General features: G+C 42.3%; 1 protein-coding gene across 4 annotated transcripts in view; it reads left to right on the forward strand.

Moving 5' to 3' along the window:
- BCAS3 (BCAS3 microtubule associated cell migration factor) overlaps window positions 1-24,229 on the forward strand; it is a 714,356-nt gene that overhangs the window by 26,065 nt on the left and 664,062 nt on the right. For all 4 annotated transcript variants that reach the window (XM_030828111.1, XM_030828114.1, XM_030828113.1 and 1 more), the window contains exon 5: window positions 7,836-7,942. In XM_030828111.1, coding sequence (XP_030683971.1) covers window positions 7,836-7,942 — 107 coding nt within the window. The remainder of the gene's footprint in view (window positions 1-7,835; window positions 7,943-24,229) is intronic.

The following is a 24,229-nucleotide window of genomic DNA, read 5'->3' on the forward strand; positions in this document are numbered from 1 at the left end:
TGAGCCGAGATCACACCACTGCACTCCAGCCTAGGTGATGGAGTGAGAGTCTGTCTCCAAAAAAAATAAATAAATAAAAATCGGAGAGGAGCGTGATGAAATCAAGTCGAGGAAGAGGAATGTTTATTGCTTTATGATTTTTAAAAACATTTATTGTACAAAATATGACAAATAACACAAAAGTATAGATTAGTGAATGAGTTTTTACAAATCCAATGCTTATGTAACCAAACCTAAAAAATAGAATATAGTTGACCCTTTAATAATATGGGTTTGAACTGTGTGGGTCCACTTTAGTTATACCCAGACTTTCTGGAATAACTACGTTGGAAAATTTTTTGGAGATTTGTGTGACACTTTGACAAAACTTGCAGATGAACCACATAGCCTAGTAACATCAAAAAAACTAAGAAAAAGATATGTCATGAATGCATAAGATGTGTAGATACTAACCTATTTTATCATTTACTGTAAAATATACACAAATCTAGGCCGGGCACGGTGGCTTACACCTGTAATCCCAGTACTTTGGGAGGCCGAGGCGGGTGGATCATTTGAGGTCAGGAGTTCAGGACTAACCTGGCCAGTGTGGTGACACTCCATCTCTACTAAAAATACAAAAAAAAAAAAAAAAAAAGAAAAAGCCGGGCGTGGTGGCACATGCCTATAATCCCAGCTTCTTGGGAGGCTGAGGCAGGAGATGCGCTAGAACCCAGGAGGTGGAGGTTGCAGTGAGCCAAGGTTGTGCCAGTACACTCCAACCTGGGCGACAGAGTGAGACTCTGTCTCAAAAAAAATAAAAAAAGAAAGAAAAGTATGTGTCTCTCTCTTTCTATCTATGTATATATGTATGTATAGATACACACACACACACAAAATCTATTATAAAAAGTTAAGATTTATCAAAATGTACACACACACTTAACAGACAGTACATGGTGCCATCTGTAATCATGTAAACAAATGTATAGATGCAGTTGAATTGAATGCAATTGAATTTTAACTGCATAAAATTAACTGTAGTACATACTGTACTACTGTAATAATTTTGTAGTGACCTCCTGCCGCTGTTGCAGGGAGCTCAAGAATTGCGAGTATCCACTTAAAATCATCTGGTGAGCAGTTTATCTTTCTAGTAAATTGCTGTGTCACAGTAAAAAGTGATCTCTTTAGATTCTCACCTATTTTGCATCATGTTAATTGTAAAACTATAAACCTTGAATACCACGATGGGATCCATATGAAGTGCCCACTAATGATGCTGGAGATTCTCCCAAGAAACAGAGAGAAGTCATGACATCATGATAAAAAGTTGAATTGATTGATATGTACTGTAGATTGAAGTCTACAGCTGTGATTGCCCACCATTTCAAGATAAAGGAATCTGGCCTGAGGACTATTGTTAAAAAAGAAAAGGATTTTTTTTTTTCTTCGAGACAGGGTCTTCCTCTGTCACCTAGGCTGGAGTACAGTGGTACAGTCTCAGCTCACTGCAACCTCCACCTCTGGGGCTCAAGCAATCCTCCCACCTCAGCCTCCCAAGTAACTGGGACTCTAGGTATGCGCCACAGTGCCTGGCTAATTTTTGTATTTTTTTGTAGAGATGGGGTTTTACCATGTTGCCCAGGCTGGTCTCAAACTCCTGAGCTCAAGTGATCCGCCCACCTTCATCTCCCAAAGTGCTGAGATTACAGGTGTGAGCCACCACGCTCGGTCCAAGGAAAGGAAGTTCGTGATGCTCTCATTGCAGTGACACCAGCAGGCACCAAAACCTTGCACATTTTGCTAAATACTTTTTTATCTCATATTGAAAATGCAGGCTGGGCACGGTGGCTCATGGCTGTAATCCCAGCACTTTGGGAGGCCAAGGTGGGTGGATCACCTGAGGCCAGGAGTTTGAGACCAGCCTGGCCAACATAGTGAAACCCCGTCTATACTAAAAATACAAAAATTAGCTGGGTGTTGTGGCGGGTGCCTGTAATCCCAGCTACTTGGGAGGCTGAGGCAGGAGAATCATTTGAACCCGGGAGGTGGAGGTTGCAGTGAGCTGAGATGGTGCCACTGCACTCCAGCCTGAGCGACAGAGTGAGACTCTGTCTCAAAAAACAGAAAAAAAGAAAATGCAGCTTTTTGGCCAGGCGCGGTGGCTCACACTTGTAATCCCAGCACTTTGGGAGACTGAAGCGGGCAGATCACTTGAGCTCAGGAGTTCACGATCAGCTTGGGCAACATGGCAAAACCCTGTCTTTATAAAAATTAGCTGAATGTGGTGGCGTGTGCTTGTAGTCCCAGGCAGGAGATCACTTGAGCTTGGGAGGCAGAGGTTGCAGTGAGCTGAGATAGCACATTGTACTTCAGCCTGGGCAATGGGAGTGAAACCTTGTCTCAAAAAAAAAATTAATTAAAATAAATGCAGCTTTTACATGGGTGCAGGATGCTATAAGAAAGACTTATCTATAAACTCTAATATGATTTGAGAAAAAGCGAAGTCATTATATGACAACTTAAAGCAAAAGGAAGGTGAAAAATCTAAAACTGGAGAATTTAATGCCAGAAAAGGGTGGTTTGATAATTGTAGAAAGAAGTTTGGTTTAAAAAATGTCAAGATAAAAAGAAGCAACTTCTGCCGACCAAGGGGCAGCAGGGGAGTTCCCAGATACCATTAAGAAAATCATTGAGGAGAAAGGTTATCTGCCTGAACGAGTTTTTTAATGCTGACAGAAGTGCCCTATTCTGGGAAAATAATGCCACAAAAGACATTTATTAGTAAGGAAGAGAAGTGCACACCCGGAATTAAGGCCAGGAAGGGGTAGACTAACTCTATTGTTTTGTGCAAATGCAGTCAAGTTTATAATCAGGACTGTCCCTATCTATAATGCTGCTAACCCCCGAGCCTTGGAGGGAAAAGATAAACAGCAGCTGCTAGTCTTGTCATTGTACAACAAGAAAACCTAGACAGTGGGAACCCTTTTTCTGGATTGGCTCCATTGATGCTTGTTCCCAAAGTCAGGAAGTACCTGGCCAGTAAGAGACTGCCTTTTAAAGTTTTTTTTGAGGCTGGATGCAGTGCCTCACGCCTGTAATCCCAGCACTTTGGGGGGCCGAGGTGGGTGGATCACTTGAGGTCAGGAGTTCGAGACCAGCCTGGCCAACATGGTGATACCCCATCTCTACTAGTACAAAAGTTAGCCGGGCATGGTGGTGCGTGCCTATAATCCCAGCTACTCAGGAGGCTGAGGCAGGAGAATGGCATGAACCAGGCAGGCAGAGGTTACAGTTAGCTGAGATTGTGCCACTGCACTCCAACCTGGGAGACAGAGTGAGACTCAGTCTCAAAAAAAAAAAAAGTTTTATTGATATTGCACAGTGCCCGTGGCCACCTGAAATGTCATGAATTCAACACCAAAGGTATGGAAGTGGCCTACTTGCCCCCAGACACGGTGTCTCTATCTTGTTGTTGGGCCTCTAGATCAAAGGGTCACACGGACCTTTTAAGGCTCACCACACATGATACTCTATGGAAAGGATTGTCAACTCTGTGAAAGAGAACCCTGATAGAACATCAGGAAAGTGTGGAAGGATCACACCATTGAAGGTGCCATCAGTGTTACAGAAATAACCATGAAAGTCAGCAAGCTTGAAACGATAAATTCCTGCTGGGGAAAACTGTCCAGATGTTTTGCATGACTTACAGGATTTACGATAGATACCATCAAGAAAGTCATGAAAGAGGGCCGGGCATGGTGGCTCATCCCTGTAATCCCAGCACTTTGGGAGACCCAGGCCGGCAGATCACCTTAGGTCAGGAGTTCGAGACCAGCCTGGCCAACATGGCGGAACCCTGTCTCTACTAAAAATACAAAAATTATCCAGACGTGGTGGCGCCTGTAATCCCAGCTACTTGGGAGGCTGAGGCATGAGAATTGCTTGAGCCTGGGAGGTGGAGTTTCAGTGAGCTGAGATCATGCCACTGCATTCCAGCTTGGGTGACAGAGTGAGACTTGTCTCGAAAAAAAAAAATCATGAAAGAAGTTGTAGATATGGCAAAAAAGATGAGAAGTGAAGCATTTCAAGATACCTGTTTTGGAGAAATTCAAGAACTAATAGACACCACACCAGAGAAGTTAAGAGAAGACAGCTTGATGGAGCTCAGTGCTTCCAAACCAGTGCCAGATGATGAGGAAGAAGATGTAGAGGAAACAGTGCCAGAAGATTGATGTTAGACAGTCTGCCAGAAAGCTTCCAATTATTTAAGACTGCTTTTGGCTTCTTTTAGACATAGATCTTTCTTTTTTTTTTTTTTTTTTTTTTGAGACAGAGTCTCGCTCTGTCACCCAGGCTGGAGTGCAGTGGCGCAATCTCGGCTCACTGCAAGCTCCACCTCCCGGGTTCACGCCATTCTCCTGCCTCAGCCTCTCCGAGTAGCTGGGACTACAGGCGCCCGCCACCACGCCCAGCTAATTTTTTGTGTTTTTAGTAGAGACGGGGTTTCACCGTGGTCTCGATCTCCTGACCTCGTGATCCGCCCACCTTGGCCTCCCAAAGTGCTGGGATTACAAGCGTGAGCCACCGCGCCCGGCCTAGACATAGATCTTTCTATAATACTGGCACTGAAATGAAAGCAAATGGTGGAAGAAGGATTGGTACTGTATAGAAACATTTTTAGAGAAATTTGCAAAAATGTCAGAGAGAAGGTACAGTATATTTCCATAAAGTTATACTGAGTGTCCCTGCCTCTTATTGCCTTCCCTTCCACCTCCTCCACCTCCTCTGCCTCTGTTACCCCTGAGGGAGATGACCAACCCCTCCTATTCTTCCTCTTCCTCAGCCTACTCACTGTGAAGGCAAGGATGAAGACTTTTTTTTTTGGAGATGGAGTTTCGCTCTTGTTGCCCAGGCTGGAGTGCAGTGGTGTGATCTCGGCTCACTGCAACCTCCACCTCCCAGGTTTAAGCAATTCTTCTGCCTCAGCCTCCCGAGTAGCTGGGATTACAGGCACCCACCACCACACCCGGCTAATTTTTTGTATTTTTAGTAGAGATGGGGTTTCACCATGTTGGCCAGGCTGGCCAGGCTGGTCTGGAACTCCTGAACTCAGGTAATCTACCCTCCTCAGCCTCCCAAAGTGCTGGGATTACAGGCCTGAGCTACCGTGCCCAGCAGGATGCAGACTTTTTTTGATGATCCACTTTCATTATGGATAGTAAATATATTTTCTCTTCTGTATATGCTAAGAATATAGTATATAAAACATACACAAAATATATGTTAATCGACTGTTTATTTTAACAGTAAGCCTTCTGGCCAGCAGTAAGCTCTTGTTGCCCAGGCTGGAGTGCAATGGCTTGATCTCAGCTTACCGCAACCTCTGCCTCCTGGGTTCAAGCCATTCTCCTGCTGCAGCCTCCCGAGTAGCTGGGATTACAGGCATACACACCACCATGCCCGGCTAATTTTGTATTTTCAGTAGAGACTGGGTTTCTCCATGTTGGTCAGGCTGGTCTCGAATTCCCGACCTCAGGTGATCTGCCTGCCTCAGCCTCCCAAAGTGCTGGGATTATAGGCGTGAGCCACCACGCCTGGCCAATTTTTGTATTTTTTGTAGAGATGGGGTTTTGCCATGTTGCCCAGGCTGGTCTCAAACTCCTGGGCTCAAGCGGTATGCCCACCTTGGCCTCCCAAAGTGCTGGGATTACTCAGTCTATATGTGGATTTTGACTGCATTGGGAGATGGAGGGTACTCAGCACCCCTACCCTCCACATTGTTCAAGGGTCAAGTGTACTTTTCCCCTTCCAATCTTTACGTCATTTATTTTTCTTTCCTAATTGCACTGTCTAGGGCCTCTAGTACAGTATTGAATATAAGTTTTAAGTTTGGGCATCTTTGTCTTGTTCTGCCTCATAGGGAGGAAGCATTCAGTCTTTTACCATAAGTATGATGTTAGCTTAGTATTTTCTTTTTTTTTTGAGACGGAGTCTCGCTGTCGCCCAGGCTGGAGTGCAGTGGTGCGATCTCGGCTCACTGCAGGCCCCGCCCCCCGGGGTTCACGCCATTCTCCTGCCTCAGCCTCCCGAGTAGCTGGGACTACAGGCACCTGCCACCTCGCCTGGCTAATTTTTTTTGTATTTTTAGTAGAGACGGGGTTTCACTGTGTTAACCAGGATGGTCTCGATCTCCTGACCTTGTGATCTTCCCGCCTCGGCCTCCCAAAGTGCTGGGATTACAGGTGTGAGCCACCGCGCCCGGCCTAGCTTAGTATTTTCATAAACATCCTTTATTCTTGATTTGCTGAGTTTTTAAAAATAAAATAGCTATTGCATTTTAACAAATGCTTTTTTAACATATATTGAAATGATCATATGATTTTTCGCCTTTATTCTGTTAATGTTGGCAAATTATAATTGATTTTTCCAATGTTAAACCATCTTACATTTGTGGGATAAACCCACAAATAATCAATCACTATATTTTAGTGATTGATTATCCTTTCTATATTGTGGAATTCAATTTGCTAGTCTTTGTAAAGTATTTTTATATGTACATTCATGAGGAGGATTGATGTATAGTTTTCTTGTAATTTCTTAGTCTGGTTTTGGTTGCCTCAGAACGAGTTGGTACTTACTCCCTTCTCTTCTGTTTTTTAGAAAAGTGCGTAAGGCCGGACGTGATGGCTCATACCTGTAATCCCAGCACTTTGGGAAGCTGAGGCAGGTGGATTGCTTGACCTCAGGAGTTTGAGACCAGCCTGGCAACATGGCGAAACCCTGTCTCTACAAACATTTACAAAAAATTAGCTGGGCATTATGGCATATGCCTGTAGTCCCAGCTGCTTGGGAGGCTGAGGTGGGAGGATCACCTGAGCATAGAAGGTGGAGGCTGCAGTGAGCTATGATGGCACCACTGTACTCCAGCCTGGATGAAAGAGTGAGATTCTGTCTTAATAAAAAAAAAAAAAAGTTTGTGGAGAATTGATGTTATTATTTTTAGAGCCAGGGCTTTACTCTGTCACCCAAGCTGGAGTACAGTGGTGCCATCATAGCTCACTGCAGCCTTGAATTATTTTGCTTAAAGGCTCCTTCCACTTCAGTCTCCAGAGTATCTAGGACTATAAGTGTGTGCCACCAAGTCCAGCTAATAATAGTAATTATTATTATTATTTTTGAGACGGAGTCTTGTTGTGTCGCCCAGGCTGGAGTGCAGTGGCACAATCTTGGCTCACTGCAACCTCTGCCTCCTGGGTTCAAGAGATTCTCGTGCCTCAGCCTCCCCGTTAGCTGGGATTACAGGCATGGCACCACACCTGACTAATTTTTGTAGTTTTTAGTGGAGATGGGGTTTCACCATGTTGGCCAGGTTAGTCTTGAACTCCTGACCTCATGATCTGCCTGCCCCAGCCTCCCTAAGTGCTGAGATTACAGACGTGAGCCACTGGGCCCAGCCTATTTTTTAAAAATAGAGACAGGATCTTGCTGTGTTGCCTAGGCCAGTCTTGAACTGCTGGCCTCAGGTGATCCTTCTACTTCGTCCTCTCAAAATACTGGGATTATAGGTGTAAGCCACCATGCCCAGCCCTGTTTTTTTTTTTTCCTTAAATGTTTGATATTATTTAAATGGTGTGGCTAGAAGCTATATTGAAATGGGCCAAGGAATGACAGATATATAAGGAAATAGATAGCCAGGATGGACAACTTTGAGAATTCTGGCTATGAAGCAAAGAGAGGATAGTCGCTAGACAGGTGTAAAGATTGAATCAGGCATTAAAGAAATACAGTTGTTTTCTTGATTGCCATTATGTCTTTTAAATTTGCTTCTTTGTTACTTAATTCTAATGCAGATACATCAAGAAATCTGGAATTTCATGAAATACATAGCACTGGGAATGAACCGCCTTTGTTGATTATGATTGGCTACAGTGATGGAATGCAGATCTGGAGCGTCCCTGTAAGTACACATGTGGTTGAATACCTAAAACATACTTCCCAGCATGTTAGCTTATGTGAAATCTGTAGATACTTTTTTTTTTTTTTTTGAGACAGAGTCTCACTCTTTCGCCCAGGCTGGAATGCAGTGGTGCGATCTCAGCTCACTGCAACCTCCACCTCGCAGGTTCAAGTGATTCTCCTGCCTCAGCCTCCCGAGTAGCTGAGATTACAGGCATGTGTCACCACACCCAGGTAATTTTTGTATTTTTAGTAGAGATGGGTTTCGCCATGTTGGCCAGGCTGGTCTCAAACTCCTGACCTCAGGTGATCCACCTGCCTCGACCTCCCAAAGTGTTGGGATTACAGGCGTGAGCCACTGCACCCAGCCTGTCTATCTTTATAGGATAAATTCCTTTCAATGGAATTACCGAGTCAAAGGCTAAATGCATTTGTAATTTTGATATATGTTTTACATTGCATAATATTGGTCTTATTTTGCATTTGGACTCCTACATGTGCCTTTTTTGGGTGACCAAACATAAAATGTCCTAAATGAAGAAGAGGCATGGGAGCAGTGCATTTGTTGAGATGTAGTAAAGACTGCATATTTTGGCTTATTTCACTTATATTTCATTATTTGGCATCATCTAAGTAATTATCTTCCAGTAGATGAGTGGACTTATTATTTTTGATTGAGATGGGGTCTGGCTGTATTGCTCAGGATGGTCTTGAAGTCCTGGGCTAAAGCAATCCTGCCACCTTGGCCTCCCAAAATGCTGGGATTACAGGCATGAGCCACTGTGCCCAGCTGAGATGAGAGGACTTCTGCTGTGTGATTCTTTTGCAGTCGGAGGCTCTGGGCCAGTGGAAGTTGAATTTGTACCTTTAATAAATGTATTCAGGAAACTTGTTTGAAGCCCCATGAGTATATGTGTATGTGTGTTTCAGCCAGAATTTTTTTCTCTTTTTCTTTTGGGTGATATTGTTGCTTCTTGAATGATGTATAAGCAAACATGTATTACCTCAGATTTAATGGAAGTCATGATATTCTCAAGTATAGAATTTGACCTCAGTAGTCTAAGAATTACTAAGGAACAAGCACATTCACCTTTCAATTCTTTAACTTTTTTTTTTTTTTTTTTGAGACGGAGTCTTACTCTGTCGCCCAGGCTGGAGTGCAGTGGCGCAATCTCGGCTCACTGCAAGCCCTGCCTCCCGGGTTAATGCCATTCTCCTGCCTCAGCCTCCCAAGTAGCTGGGACTATAGGCGGTGCCACCACGCCCAGCTAATTTTTTGTATTTTTAGTAGAGACGGGGTTTCACTGTGTTATCCAGGATGATCTCGATCTCCTGACCTCGTGATCTGCCCACCTTGGCCTCCCAAAGTACTGGGATTATAGGTGTGAGCCACCGCACCTGGCCAACATTTTTTAAGTTAAACAAATGTTTATTTTTGGTGTTCCATTCTGTTCTTTTTTCTTTTTTTTTTTTTTTTTTTGAGACAGGGTCTCACTTTGTCACCCAGGCTCGAGGGCAGTGGCATGATTGTCATTCACTCTATCCTCCACATCCTGGACTCAAACGATCCTCCCGCCTCAGCCTCTGGAGTAGCTGGGATTACAGGCACCTGCCACCACACCCAGCTAATTTTTAACACTTTTTAATGGAGACAGGGTCCTAATGTGTTGCCCAGGCTGGTCTCAAACTCCTGGGCTCAAGTGATCCTCCTACTTGGCCTCCTAAAGTGTGGGCATTACAGTCATGAGCCACTGTGCCTGGCCAATTCTATTATAATTATCATATTATTAAGTATCTAAGATGTGGGTTTTTTTTTTTTCTTTAAACTTGGCTTTACTTTGTGGAGATAGAAGAATCATGCTGGTATGTCATGAAATTAGAAGTATTCTTTTTCTTTTGCCTTTTGGGAAGTGTAGTTGACATTTTTCAAGGTCCCACGATGTTCTTTGTAATTCCGGTATTGTTCCAAAAGCGTGGAGAAAGTACTTAAAATTTGGCAGTGTTTTTTTTTTCTTATAGAGAGAAATATTTCTAGGTTGTGATAAAACAAAAGAGTTTTGTAAATGTAACTTTTTCTTATTAATAGAGACTACATTTTGCTTCATTATGCTGTGTGTTGACAGTATTGAAGACAAAGAGGAAGTTATACCTTTAACAAGAGGGTTGAGCCTGTGTGATTAGGGGTGTTGACTGGATTGAACACATTCCTTTGGTGGTATTCAGGTTGTTTTAACTGCCCACTTGTTTTGGTTATAATTAGGGGTATTAATTTTAATAGTTTAAATTTAATTTCTGTTTATCTTTGAGTAATCGAGGTCTTTATTTCTCCTTATGCCTAGATTATATTTTGAGAGACTTGAATAATTTTTTTTGATGGAATTTTCTTTGGCCAATTGTATATTGTTGTAGTACCACTATTTCATGAATTAGGGCCTAGTGTAGAGGCTGATGCTTGTAATCCCAGCACTTTGGGAGGCTGAGGCAGGAGGATCACTTGAGGCCAGCAGTTTGAGACTAACCTGGGCAGCACAGTGAGACCAGCCGGGTGCGGTGGCTCATGCGTGTAATCCCAGTACTTTGGGAGGCCAAGGCAGGCAGATCATTTGAGGTCAGGAGTTCGAGACCAGCCTGACCAACATGGTGAAACCCCATCTCTACTAAAAATAAAAAAAAAAAATTAGCCGGGCGTGATGGCACATGTCTGTAATCCCAGCTACTCTGGAGGCTGAGGCAGGAGAATCGCTTGAACCCGGGAGGTGGTGGTTAGAGTGAGCCAAGATTCTGCCACTGCACTCCAGCCTGGGCGACACAGTGAGACCCTGTCTTAAAACAAAAACAAAAACAAAAACACATAGTGAGACCTTGTCTCTACAAAAAATTTAAAAAAATTAGCCAGGCGTAGTGGCAAGCGCCTGTGGTTCCAGCTGCTCAGGAGGATGAGGCAGGAGGATTGCCTGAGCCTGGGAAGTTGAGGCTGCAGTGAGCCATGATTATGCCACTGCACTCTAGCCTGGGTTGACAGAGTGAGACCTTGTCTCAGGAAGGAAAAAAAAAAAAAGACAATCTGGGAAAATAAGCTTCTTATGTTTCATTGAGCTCTCATTATGGTCAAAGAGGTTTATATACATATTATCTCATCTAATGTAGGAGTTACCTTGTTTTACAGGTGGTAAGGTCACACTGCTTTTAAGAGGTGGAACTAGAATTTAAACCTAGTTCTGTCTAAATTCAAATTCAAAGCCCATGATCTAAGAGCTATACTTCATCATTTTTCAAATGTGATTGCTAAAGATATGACATGTGAATAGTTTTGTAATTTAGGTTTAGTTTTTGTAGAGGTGAAGGGAATTATCCCCTCTCCCTCTGAAATAAGTTGACAATAGATTAACAGGAGAAAAAGCATACACATGCACGGGAGCCACATAAAATATGAGACTCAAAGAAGGGCCAGATGGCTGAAGCTTACATAGTGCTCTCTTCATAGGGGAGAAGGAGATGGAGGAATGTAGTCAATTTTGAGAGTTAGTAAATAATTCTCAGGAAAGTTGAATGGGCCCAAAGAGCAGAAAATTGTTTCTAAGTGATTCTCTTGGGAAGTGGGACCTGAGCAGAGATGATGGCCTGTGACAAAGTCTGTCTAGGTGTGGTGTCATTTCTTGGTTTTCCTTCCTGCAATTTGAGATTAATCTTCTCTGGTTGAAGAAATTTCAGAAAGGGGAGAGGGAGGCAATTGTGTTCCTTCTAGAAGAGCTTCAGGAAAGGGAACTTTAGAAAGGGAACTTGTGCTTGTGAGGGAGAAGCAGGAGAACACCAGAAAGTCCTTGGTTCTGAGGACTTCTGAGGCTTTTTAATTTCCTTTAGCTCAAAATGCTCAGCATGCCAAAATGCCAGAATTTGGAATATCGTTTTCTGAGCCCCAGTGTTTTCATTTGTAAAAGATTAGGATGTACCTTCAAATACTCATAATTATCTTTTACGTTTTACTCTGTTAGCCATTACTCTGTCAGAACCCTTCTGAAACTTATAACCATTATTCATTCAATGAGCATATATACTAGACAGTGGTGAGACTATGTTGGCCAACCTAGAAAAAAATGACTCTCATGGATCCTTATAGTCTGTAGTTCATACGATTGGCCCTCTATATACGTGTGTTGCACATCCGCAGATTAAACCAACTGTGGATTGAAAATATTTGGAATTAAAAAAAAGGATGGTTGTGTCTGTACTGAACATGTATAGAGTTTTCTTTCTTGTCATTATTTCCTAAACAATGCAGTGTAACAATTATTTACATAGCATTTACATTGTACTAGGTATTATAAGTAATTAAGAGATGACTTAAAGTATATGAGAGGATGTGTAAAGGTTATATGCAAATACTATACCATTTTATGTAAAGGACTTGAGCATGTTGGACTTTGGTATTCATGGGTGGTTTGTGGAACCAATCCTCCACAGATGCTGATGGACAATTGTATTTGCATTTGCTTTGTTTGTTTGTTTGTTTGTTTTTGAGACTGAGTCTCACTCTGTTGCCCAGGCTGGAGTGCAGAGGGGTGATTTCGGCTCACTGCAACCTCTGCCTCTCGGGTTCAAGTGATTTTCATGTCTCAGCCTCCCGAGTAGCTGGAACTACAGGTGTGAGCCACCATGCCAGGCTAATTTTTGTATTTTTTTTAGTAGAGATGGGGTTTCACCATGTTGGCCAGGCTGGTTTCAAACTCCTGACCTCAAGTGATCTACCTGCCTTGGCCTCCCAAAGTGCTGGGATTACAGGTGTGAGCTACTGTGCCTGGCCTGCTTTTTAAAAATAGAGATGAAATCTCACTGTGTCGCCCAGATTGGTCTTGAACTCCTGGCCTCAGGCAGTCCTCCTGCCAGGACCTCCCAAACCACTGGGATTACAGATGTGAGCCATCATGCCTGGCCATGTATTTGCTTTTGAGTAAGTGTAGGTGGGCAGAAAATCAACCCCTGTCCAAACCTTAGCTTAGTTTTTGCTTCTAGTATATGCTCAGGACTCCCTCTTGTTGATTTTAATATAACTGTCCCACGGTGGCTCATGTCTATAATCCCAGCACTTTGGAGGCCAAGGCAAGCAAGTTACTTGAGGTCAAGAGTTTGAGACCATCCTAGCCAACATAGTGAAACTCCGTCTCTACTAAAAATACAAAAATGGTGGCAGGCACCTGTAATCCCAGCTACTTGGGAGGCTGAGGCAGGAGAATTGCTTGAACCCAGGAGGTGGAGGTTGCAGTGAGCCAAGATTGCACCACGGTACTCTTGCCTGGGTGACAGAGTGAGACTCTGTCTCAAAAAGAAAGACAAAACTGTCCCACCTGAGAGTCTCAGGTTAAGAAAATAAGCATATCCTGGTTAAACATTTTAAAAAATTGTCTATTGAAGTGTGTAGATGTGAATGGAACTTAGATGATGTCTAGGAATATCATTAATTAGAGTCAGCTCAAAAGCAGAACTGTGCAGTAGTTTACTGCCCAATCTCTACTGCTTTGTATATGACACCAGCTTTCTTAGCTTTCCTGAGCTATCAGAGCCCTTCTTTCAATACACCAGATGTAACATAGAATGATTGTTATGTTGGCGTTCCGGATAAACAACCCCTTTTCCCAACCATCCCTAACAATGTTATTGACTCTTTTTTGGTGAGGTAAATATAGGCTTTCTTGCTTAAAATTCTTAATTAAAAAAATCAAAATTATCTTTGTATATATTTTAAAAACCAAATAGTTTTGTGAGATTCAAATATGAAAAAAATGAAGTTCTGTACTCTTTTCTTTTCTTTCTTTTTTTTTTTGAGACAGAGTCTTGCTCTGTGGCTCAGACTGGAGTGCAGTAGTGTGATCCTGGCTCACTGCAGCCTCCACCTCTGGGGTTCAAGTAGTTCTCCTGCCTCAGCCTCCCAAGTAGCTGGGATTACAGGTGTGTGCCAACACACTTGGCTAATTGTTTTGTATTTTTCATAGAGATGGGGTTTCACCATGTTGGCCAGGCTGGTTTCAAACTCCTGACTTCAAGTGATCTGCCTGCCTCGACCTCCCAACGTGTATACTCTGCCTTTTGTCAGTCTTTCAAATCTAGTAGTTATTGTCATTTTAGTATTTATTTCAACTATTTCAAAATATCATACTTCTTATTTATTTTTTATTTTGAGATGGAGTCTCTCTGTGACACTCAGGCTGGAGTGCAGTGGCGCAATCTCAGCTCACTGCAACCTCTGCCTCCTGGGTTCAAGCGATTCTCCTGCCTCAGCCTCCTGAGTAGTTGGGATTACAGGCACACGCCACCATACCTGGTTAATTTTTGTATTTTTAGTAGAGATGGGGTTTCACCATATTGGCCAGTCTTGAACTCCTAACCTCAAGTGATCTGCCTGCCTCAGCCTCCCAAAGTGCTGGGATTACAGGTATGAGCCACCACACCCCACCTCAAAATATCATACTTCTTGAAGTTTTTTTCTCCCAGTTTTAGATTGATTGGTGCCATGAACTACAAAGTTATTTTTTATTTATTTATTTTTTTTGAGATGGAGTCTTGCTCTGTCCCCCAGGCCAGAGTGCAGTGGCGTGATCTCGGCTCACTGCAGCCTCTGCCTCCCAGTTTCAAGCAATTTTCCTGCCTCAGCCTCCTGAGTAGCCTCCTGAGTAGCTTGAATTACAGGCACGCGCCACCACACCCAGCTAATTTTTGTATTTTTAGTAGAGATGAGGTTTCACTGTGTTGGTCAAGCTGGTCTTGAGCTCCTGACCTTGTGCTCTGCCCACCTTGGCCTCCCAAAGTGCTGGGAATACAGGCATGAGCCACCACGCCCAGCCATGAACTATGAAGATTTAAATGGTGTTCATTTATTCAGCGCATGTCTGGGATATACAGGGGTGAGCACAATAGATGTGGTCTTTGCTGTCATGGAGCTAGTAGGAGGGAGAGATTTAAATAAAAATAAATGAATACACAACTTAAGTTGTAATATGGAAAAAGCATGACATGTTATGACAAGGAAGTGACATATAAGCTAAAAAATACTTAGGGTAAGACTGGAACAATAAACACTAAACAGAGGCTCTGAGATGAAAGCGTTCTTTTCTCCATAGTTAGAAATTGATTTAGATTTCTTAAATTTTTTTTCTTTAAAGAGCATTGTAGCTGGGCATGGTGGCTTATGCCTATAATCCCAACATTTTGGGAGGCTGAGGGTGGTGTATCGCTTGAGGCCAGGAGTTTAAGAGCAGCTTGGGCGAGACTCCATCTCATCAAAACTACAAAAATTAGGGCTGAAACAGGGGGATCAGTTGAACCTAGGATGTCGAGGCTGCAGTGACCTGTGCACCACTGCACGCCAGCCTGGGTGACAGCGCAAGACCCTCTCAAAAAAAAAAAAAGGAAGAAGAATATCGAGATAAATATCTTTATGGTCATATAATTTGGAGAGATCAATAAAAGTAAGGCTCCTAATAGATTTTCCAAATTACATTCTTTTACAGTTATGTCAGTTGTACTTATCCCATACATTTATTAATTCTTTCACTCAGCAAAGATTTATTAATTGTCTATTATATGCCAGACTGTGTTGAAGGTGCTGGGACAACACTGAACAAAACAAAGTCATTCTCTTTGTGGAATTTCTATTCTGGTAGGTGGAGAAGATAGATAATAAATATGTATCATGTTGGATGGTGATAGATGTTATGGAAGGGTGGTTGTTGTTGCTGTGGGTTGCTCTTTTATATACAATGGTCTGGGAAAGCCTCTCAAAGACGCAGTGATGTCGTGGCGTGAAGTTATCTGTATGGGTATTTGAGGGAGGAACACTCCAAGCCAGTACAAACACTCTGTGGTGCAGAATATGTTTCTTTCTTCTTCTTTTTTTTTTTTTTTTTTTTTTTTTTTGAGACAGAGTCTCTGTGTCGCCCAGGCTGGAATGCAGTGGCGTGATTTCGGCTCACTGCAACCTCTGTCTCCCAGGTTCAAGTGATTCTCCTGCCTCAGCCTCCCGAGTAGCTGGGACTACAGGGATGCACCACCACACCTGGGTACTTTTTGTGTTTTTAGTAGAGTCAGGGTTTTGCCATGTTGTCCAGGCTGGTCTTGAACCCCTGACCTCAAGTGATCTGCCTTCCTGGGCCTCCCAAAGTGCTGGGATTACAGGCGTGAGCCACCACGCCTGGCAGAATATGTTTCTTATATTTAAGAACAGCAAGGAGGCAGTTTAGCTGGAGTTAGTGGAGCAAAGCAAAGAATAAGAGATTATGTCCAAGAGTTGGCAGTTGGCTAGGGCTTCGTTTTCGCCCTTGTAAGGACATCTAAAATTTCAAATATAGAGCAAAGTTGGACTTTTACAGTGAAAATTACTTATACCCGCCATCTACAGCAGCAGTCCCCAACCTTTTTGGCACCAGGGACCGGTTTTGTGGAAGACAGTTTTTCCACGGAGTGGGGATAGTTTCAGTATGATTCAAGCACAGTAAATTTATTGTTCACTTTATTTCTATTATAATTGCATTGTAATATACAATGAAATAATTATACAACTCACCATAATGTAGAATCAGAGGGAGCCCTGAGCTTGCTTTCCCACAGCTAGATGGTCCCATCTGTGGGTGATGGGAGACAGTGACAGATCATCAGACATTAGATTCTCATAAGGAGTATACAACCTAGACCCTTCACACGCGCAGTTCACGTTAGGGTTCGCACGCCTATGAGAATCTAATGCTGCTGCTGACCTGACAAGAGGCAGAGCTTAGGCAGTAATGTGCACGGTGGAGAGCAGCTGTAAATACAGATGAAGCTTCGCTTTTGCTTGCCTGCTTCCCACCTCCTGCTGTGAGGCCTGGTTCCTAACCAGTACCTGGCCCAGGGATTGGGGGGACCCCTCAACTAGAGTATACCCTTAAAATTTTACTATACTTTCTTTTTTTTTTCCAGTTTTTTTTTCAGGCAACCCTCAGAACCAGAAGGGGTTCATACAGCTGTCTACTGTACTTTGTCTCATATCCATCTTATTCATTGCATTTCAGAGGAAATGCAAATATCAACATGCTTTCCCCTAACTACTTTTGCATGCATATAATTAACCAGAGTTCAATATTTGGTTAGTTTTTTTTTAGACAGAGTCTCACTCTATTGCCCAGGCTGGAGGGCAGTGGTGCGATCTTTGCTCACTGCAGCCTCTACCTCATGGGTTCAGTCGATTCTCATGCCTCAGCCTCCTGAGTAGTTGGGATTACAGGCACATGCTGCCATGCCTGGCGGATTTTTGTGATCTTTTAAATTTTAACTATTTTGGTAGGTGTTACCTTGAGGATTCACTTAGCATTACCATTTCCCTGATGACTAATAATGTGGAGTACTTTTTCATGTTTCTTGGCCATTTGTATATATTTTAGCAATTATTTGTATAATTTTTTTGCCCATTAAAAAATTTAGTTGTAGGCTGGGTGCTGTGGCTCATGCCTGTAATCTCAGCACGTTGGAAGACTGAGGCGGGCGGATCATGAGGCCAGGAGATCGAGACCCTCCTGGCTAACATGGCGAAACGCAGTCTCTACTAAAACTACAAAAAATACAAAAAAATTAGCCAGGTGTGGTGACGGGCGCCTGTAGTCCCAGCTACTTGGGAGGCTGAGGCAGGAGAATGGCGTGAACCCAGGAGGTGGAGCTTGCAGTGAGCCAAGATCGCGCCACTTTACTCCAGCCTGGGCGACAGAGGGAGACTCTGTCTCAAAAAAACAAAAGCAAACAAAAAAACTTAGTTGTAGAAGCCATTGGAGGATTTTGAATACAGGTAATATCACTTTTAAAAATAAGACAGGTATGTGAGGAGCAGATTTGGGTGGAAAGGTAGTGAGTTTGGTTTTAAATGTGTGAACTGTAGACTGTTGCTGGTCCCTGAACTGGTGATAGTGAATTGTTTGTTATTGGCAGCAAAAAGGTAAAGTGCAGAAAATGAGAGTAAGCCTTTCGAAACCTGTAGTATTTGCCAGTGCACACTATCCAAACATATGTATATAGTTTACAGAAGTATCATTTGTGCCAACTTTTAGAAAAATCAAAAAATAATTGGTCTTTTATGACAAACGGTTTGAAAAACACTATCATCAAGACATCCAGTTGGAGAAAGAGTTTTTGATGAGTATGTTTAGACATGCAATCATGTATTATTTTATTTCACACAAATAACATTTCTGTGATTATTAACATTCATTTTAGCATTATACATTCTTTGTAGTCATGAGAATAAGATACAGAATTTTCAAGGAGGAGATTTGAATTGCAGGATGAGGAGTTGGACTTACTCTTTCAGCCATAATAATTTGGACTCGTTGAGAATCTTTTGGTAACATACATTCCAAAAGCTGTCTGTAATATTGATTTTGTGGTTGCAGTGGGATGAATAGCAGGAGAAAAGAAAAGGTTATAAGGCTAATTAGGAGTGAATTTCAACACTGTCTAAATGTTAGTTGTTGAGAGCCTGAACTAAGTTTGTTGTTGTGAGAGGATTACCAAAAACCATGGTAAGTGGTTAGACATTTAGAAGAGAAGAAAGTTAAAGATGTTTCCAGAGTCTTGACCTGGGGACCAGTGCTGCTTAGTATGAAAGATGGCATCATTTTAGCAGAAATAGAATTTGATTATTAGACTTACACTATGTTAAAAATCATTTAAAGCAAAAATTGTATAGCATATTGTCTTATAAGTAATAAAGGGTTCTCACTTAAAGTTTCAGTGGTAAAAGTCGTCTGATATTTTCGCATACTTTTTGCTGTCTGTTTAAATGGCAACTTAGTTTTCTTTTCTTTTCTTTTTGAGACATAGTCTTGCTCTGTCACCCAGGCTGGAGTGCAGTGGTGCAATCATGGCTTCAATCTCCTGGGCTCAAGCAATTCCCTCACCTCAGCCTCCCGAGTAGCTGGGACCACAGGTGTGCACCACCATGCCCAACTGATTTTTGTATATATATATTTTTTTGTAGAGATGGGGTTATGCCATGTTGCCCAGGCTGATCTTGAACTCTTGAGCTCAAGTGATCCTCCTGCCTTGGCCTCCCACAGTGCTGGGATTACAGGCATGAGCCACTGCGCCCAGCGTCTTATCTTCTTTTGAAATGCTTAATTTTTTCTAAAAAAAAATGGAGGATATATTTATTACATCACCTAAAATATGGCAGTTGTATTGTGTGAAACAGTATGCAGTTGGCCCTGGGTATCCATGGATTCTGAATACGTGGAGTCAGTCAATATGGATAGAAAATATTTGGGAAAAAAGTAAAAAACAATTCAACAATAAAAAATAACACAAATAAAAATGACAATATAGCTATTTACATAGCACATTGTATTAGGTATTGTAAGTAATTTAGAGATGATTTAAAGTATATAGGAGGATGTGCATAGGTTTTATATGCATAGGTTATGTGCAGATACCATGCCATTTTATAAAAGGGACTTAAGCATTGGAGGTTTTGGTGTCTACAGGGATTCTGGAACCAATCCCATGTGGATACAGAGAGATGACTGTATTTTCTTTTCAAAAGTTGGTGTTTGTAGTGTTTTCTTGGAGCTGTGTATATGCGGTACTTCAATGACCTAACACTAGGTGTCGCTACCACATTGAGCTAAGAAAAGTGCAGCTGCTCCTTTAAAGGAAATTTTTGCCCTAAAGCTTTTTGTGTAGTTTTTATACACTAAAAGCTTTTTGTGTAGTTTTTATACACTAAAAGCTTTAGAGCAAACATGCAAGGGCATTCTTGAGGTAAATACCAATTAGTTTACTATTTATTAGAGGTTGGGTGCCAATAGACCTTGCCATGTTAAGATTGTTAGCCAGGAAACAATTTTTATGGGTTTCATTTGGGAGTAATATAAAGTTAGTGATTTGGGTACACTGGCAAGCAGAGAGAGGTTGAATATGGATGGAGTCCAGTGAAAAAGATTGCCTTTGTTGAGAATAGGACCTTATTTTGTTTAGTGGATTCTCTTCTTCCTGGAAAGAGAATAGGTGGATCCTTAGATATCTGCAGTGGGAGGACATTGGTTGTTATGGATGAATAAAAGCAGAAATGAAGAGTAATACTGAAGTAACTTCTGGAATTTACCCATATTGGTGGATTAAAATATCTTTTTCTGTAGTATGTTTCTTAAAGTATCACTCCAGAGGACTCTTGAATCTGAAACTTAATTTTTCCCTGTGTGCGAATAGTGGTGTGAGTCTCGTTGATTTGACATAGGCAGTAGACATTACTGTGAGTTTGAAATTTATCATTGTAAGTTGGACTCTTTCTTATTTGAGATCTTTTAGATGATTTTCTACTCTAAAACAATACGTTATTTGGACCTAAGCTGATTTATGAGTCTGTGGAATGCAATTTTTTTCTGATAAATGTTATTGAATATACATACAGTAAAATGCACAAATCTTAAGTGTACAGATTGAAATATATATATATATAACCTTCTAACCATCATCCTGGATTAAGATCTAGAACATTTCTAGTACCTCAAAAGAATCCCTTGTGCCACTTTCTTGGCAGTACTACCCTCTTTCCACCTCCAAGTAACCATCATTCTGCTATTCTGACTTCTATCCCCAGAGATTCGTTTTTTCTATTCTTGAATGTCTAAAAAATATGGTCATAGATTTTAAAAGTATCCTTTTATGTTCTGGCTTGTCTCTTAACATTATGACTGTAAGATTTGTTTTTATGCTATTGTATGTAACATTAATTTTGCTGTGTAGTATCTATCATATGAATACAATAAATTTGGAAAAATCCATTATATGACTGATAGACATTTTTGTTGTTTCCAGTTTTTGAGTATTATTAATAAAGTTGCTCTGAAAATTCTTATCTATGGTAATTTTTCGTGGACGTAAACAAAAAATGGTAATTTTTGGTGTATGTAAACACTCATTTGTCTTGGGTGTTAACCTAGGAGTAGATTTATTGTGTCATAGGATAAGTACATGTTTACCTTCAGTAGGTACTGCCAAATAGTTTTCAAAAGTGTTTTTGCCAACTTTGTACTCTCACCAGAAGTATTTGGAATTTCTGTTTGTCCTGCATTCTCAGCAGCACTTGGTATTGTCAGTCTTTTTGATTTTGGCCATTCTGTTGTGGGTGTGTTGATATCTTCTGTGGGGTTTTAAAAATGCTTTTTAGGGGGGCTGGGCGTGGTGGCTCACACCAGTAATCCCGCACTTTGGGAGGCCGAGGCGGGTAGATCATGACGTCAAGAGATCGAGACCATCCTGGCCAACATGGTGAAACCCCGTCTCTGTTAAAAATACAAAAAGTAGCCAGGCATGGTGGCGGGTACCTGTAGTCCCAGCTATTCAGGAGGCTGAGGCAGGAGAATCACTTGAACCTGGGAGGTTGAGGTTGCAGTGAGCCGAGATTGCGCCACTGCACTCCAGCCTGGCGACAGAGCGAGACTCCTCAAAAAAAAAAATGCTTTTTAGGCTGGGCACAGTGGCTCATGCCTGTAATCCTAGCACTTTGGGAGGCTGAGGTGGGAGGATCCTTTGAGATTAGAAGTTTGAGACCACCCTGGGCAACATAGTGAGACCCCGTCTCGACCAAAAATGTGGCATGTGCCTGTGGTTCCAGCAACTCAGGAGGTTGAGGGGAGAGGATCACTTGAGTCTGGGAGATCAAGGCTACAGTGAGCTATGATCACGTTACTGCCCTCCAGCCTGGGCAATACAGGACACAGCAAGACCCTATTTCAAAAAATACTTTTTATTTTGCAATAAATTTCAAACTTCCAGAAAATTTTATAATGTATATAAGGTATTCCTGTTGCTCATTATGGAGATTCACCAATTATGGATTTTGCCTTACTTGTTTTGTCATTCTCTCAGTCTCTGTATCTATGCATATATTTTCTGAACCATAATTTCCATAAATTATTATTATTATTTTTGAGATGGAGTCTTGCTCTGTCGCCCAGGCTGGAGTGCAGTGGCGCGATCTCGCCCACTGCAACCTTTGCCTCCCGGGTTCAAGCAGTTCTCCTGCCTCAGCCTCCTGAGTAACCGGGACTACAGGCATGCACCACCACGCCAAGGTAATTTTTTGTATTTTTAGTAGAGATGGGGTTTTGGCATGTTGGCCAGGCTCTTCTCAAACTCCTGGCCTCAAGTGATCCAGCCGCCTCGGCCTCCCAAAGTGCTGGGATTACAGACGTGAGCCATTGTGCCTTGCCTGTTTTCATAAATTATTTAGTATAATTTCCTACAAATAAATGTATAGCCATAGCACTGTCATCAAACCCAGGACATTTAAATTTGACGCAGTAGTATTGTGGAAACTATTGTTCATATTCAGATTTCATCCATTGTCCCAATAGTCTACTTTATAGCTATTGTTACTTTTTCACTTTCTTTTTTTTTTTTTTTGAGATGAAGTCTCGGTCTGTTGCCCAGGCTGGAGTGCAGTGGTGCGATCTTGGCTCATTGCAACCTCTGCCTCCCAGGTTCAAGTGATTCTCCTGCCTCAGCCTTCTGAGTAGCTAGGACTACAGGCACCCACCACCATGCCTGGCCAATTTTTTTTTTTGTATTTTTAGTAGAGACGGGGTTTCACCATATTGGCCAGGCTGGTCTTGAACTCCTGATCTTGGGATCCACCTGCCTCGGCCTCCCAAAGTGCTGAGATTACAGGGGTGAGCCACCGTGCCCGGCCTACTTTTTCACTTTCTTGAAATTTTCTTTTGATGAAAAAAATCTGGTTCAGATTTTTTTGTCTTTTACTCTATTATTATTTTTGTATCTTTGTTTACTCTAAGGACATGAAAATATTCTTCTAGGCTGGGTGTGGTGGCTCATCCCAGCACTTGAGAGGCAAAGGCAGGCATGCCACTTGAGGTCAAGAGTTCAAGACTAGCCTGGCCAACATGGTGAAACCGTTAGCTACTGAAAATACAAAAATTAGCTGGGCATGATGGTGTGTAACTGTAATCCCAGCTACTTGGGTAGCTGAGGCATGGGAATTGCTTGAACCCGGGAGGCACAGGTTGCAGTGAGCCGAGATTGTGCCACTGCACTCCAGCCTGGGTGACAGAGTGAGACTCTGTCTCAAAAAAAAAAAAAAAAAAAAGGCCGGATGCGGTGGCTCACGCCCATAATCCCAGCACTTTGGGAGGCCGAGGCGGTCTTATCACCTGAGGTCAGGAGTTCGAGACCATCTTGGCCAACACGGTGAAACCCTGTCTACTAAAAATACAAAAATTAGCCGGGTGTGATGGAATGCACCTGTAAGCCCAGCTACTTGGGAGGCTGAGGCAGGAGAATTGCTTGAATCCAGGAGTCGGAGGTTGCAGTGAGCCAAGATCGCCACTGCACTCCAGCCTGACGACAGAGTGAGACTTCATCTAAAAAAAAAAAAAAAAAAAAAAAAATTCCTTTTCTTTTAGTGGGTTGTTGTTTTTGCCTTTAGGTTTAAGATTCATTTAAAAAAAAAAACCAACTTTGTATGTGTGTGGTATGAGATGGGGTCAGGGTTATTTCTTTTTTGTTTCCTTTCCTTTTTTGTAGAGACAGAGTCTCATTCTGTTGCCCAGGCTGGAGTGCAGTGGTGCCATTATAGCTCACTGCAGCCTCCAAGTCCTGGGCTGAGGTGATCTTCCTGCCTCCGACTCCTGAGCAACTAGTACTATAAGCGTGCGCCACCATGCCCAGCTACTTAAAAAATTTTTTTTTGTAGAGAGGGGCTCTCATTGTGTTACGCAGGCTGGCCTTGAACTCCTGGCCCAAAGCAGGAGGGCTGTTCTGTCTATGTGATGAAAACGAGAAATGGCATCTGAGACTCTTGCCTCGCACAGCTCTCGCCTGACAGGAAAGGAAAAAAAAAAAACAGACTTTATTTTTAAGGGCAGTTTTAGGTTCACAGCAAAATTGAGTAGAAAGTATACGGAGGTCCCATATACCTCCTGCCTCCACATTGTACACAACCTCCCCAACTTTCAACACCCCCCAGCACCACAGTGGTAAAATTGTTACAATCCATGAACATACATTGATACATTATTGTTACCCACAGTCCATAGCTTACAGTAAGATTCATTTTTGGTGGTATACTTCTTTCCCTTTTTTTTTTTTTTTTTTTTGACACAGGGTCTTGCTCTGTTGGCCATGCTGGAGTACAGTGGTGCGATCTCGGCTCATTGTAGCCTCTGCCTTCTAGGCTCAAGTGATCCTCCCACCTCAGCCTCCTGGGTAGCTGGGACTACAGGTGCATGCCACCATGCCTGGCTAATTTTTCTATTTT

This window comes from Nomascus leucogenys, chromosome 14 (genome assembly GCF_006542625.1).
Source record: "Nomascus leucogenys isolate Asia chromosome 14, Asia_NLE_v1, whole genome shotgun sequence".
In the NCBI taxonomy this organism is placed as follows: domain Eukaryota; kingdom Metazoa; phylum Chordata; class Mammalia; order Primates; family Hylobatidae; genus Nomascus; species Nomascus leucogenys.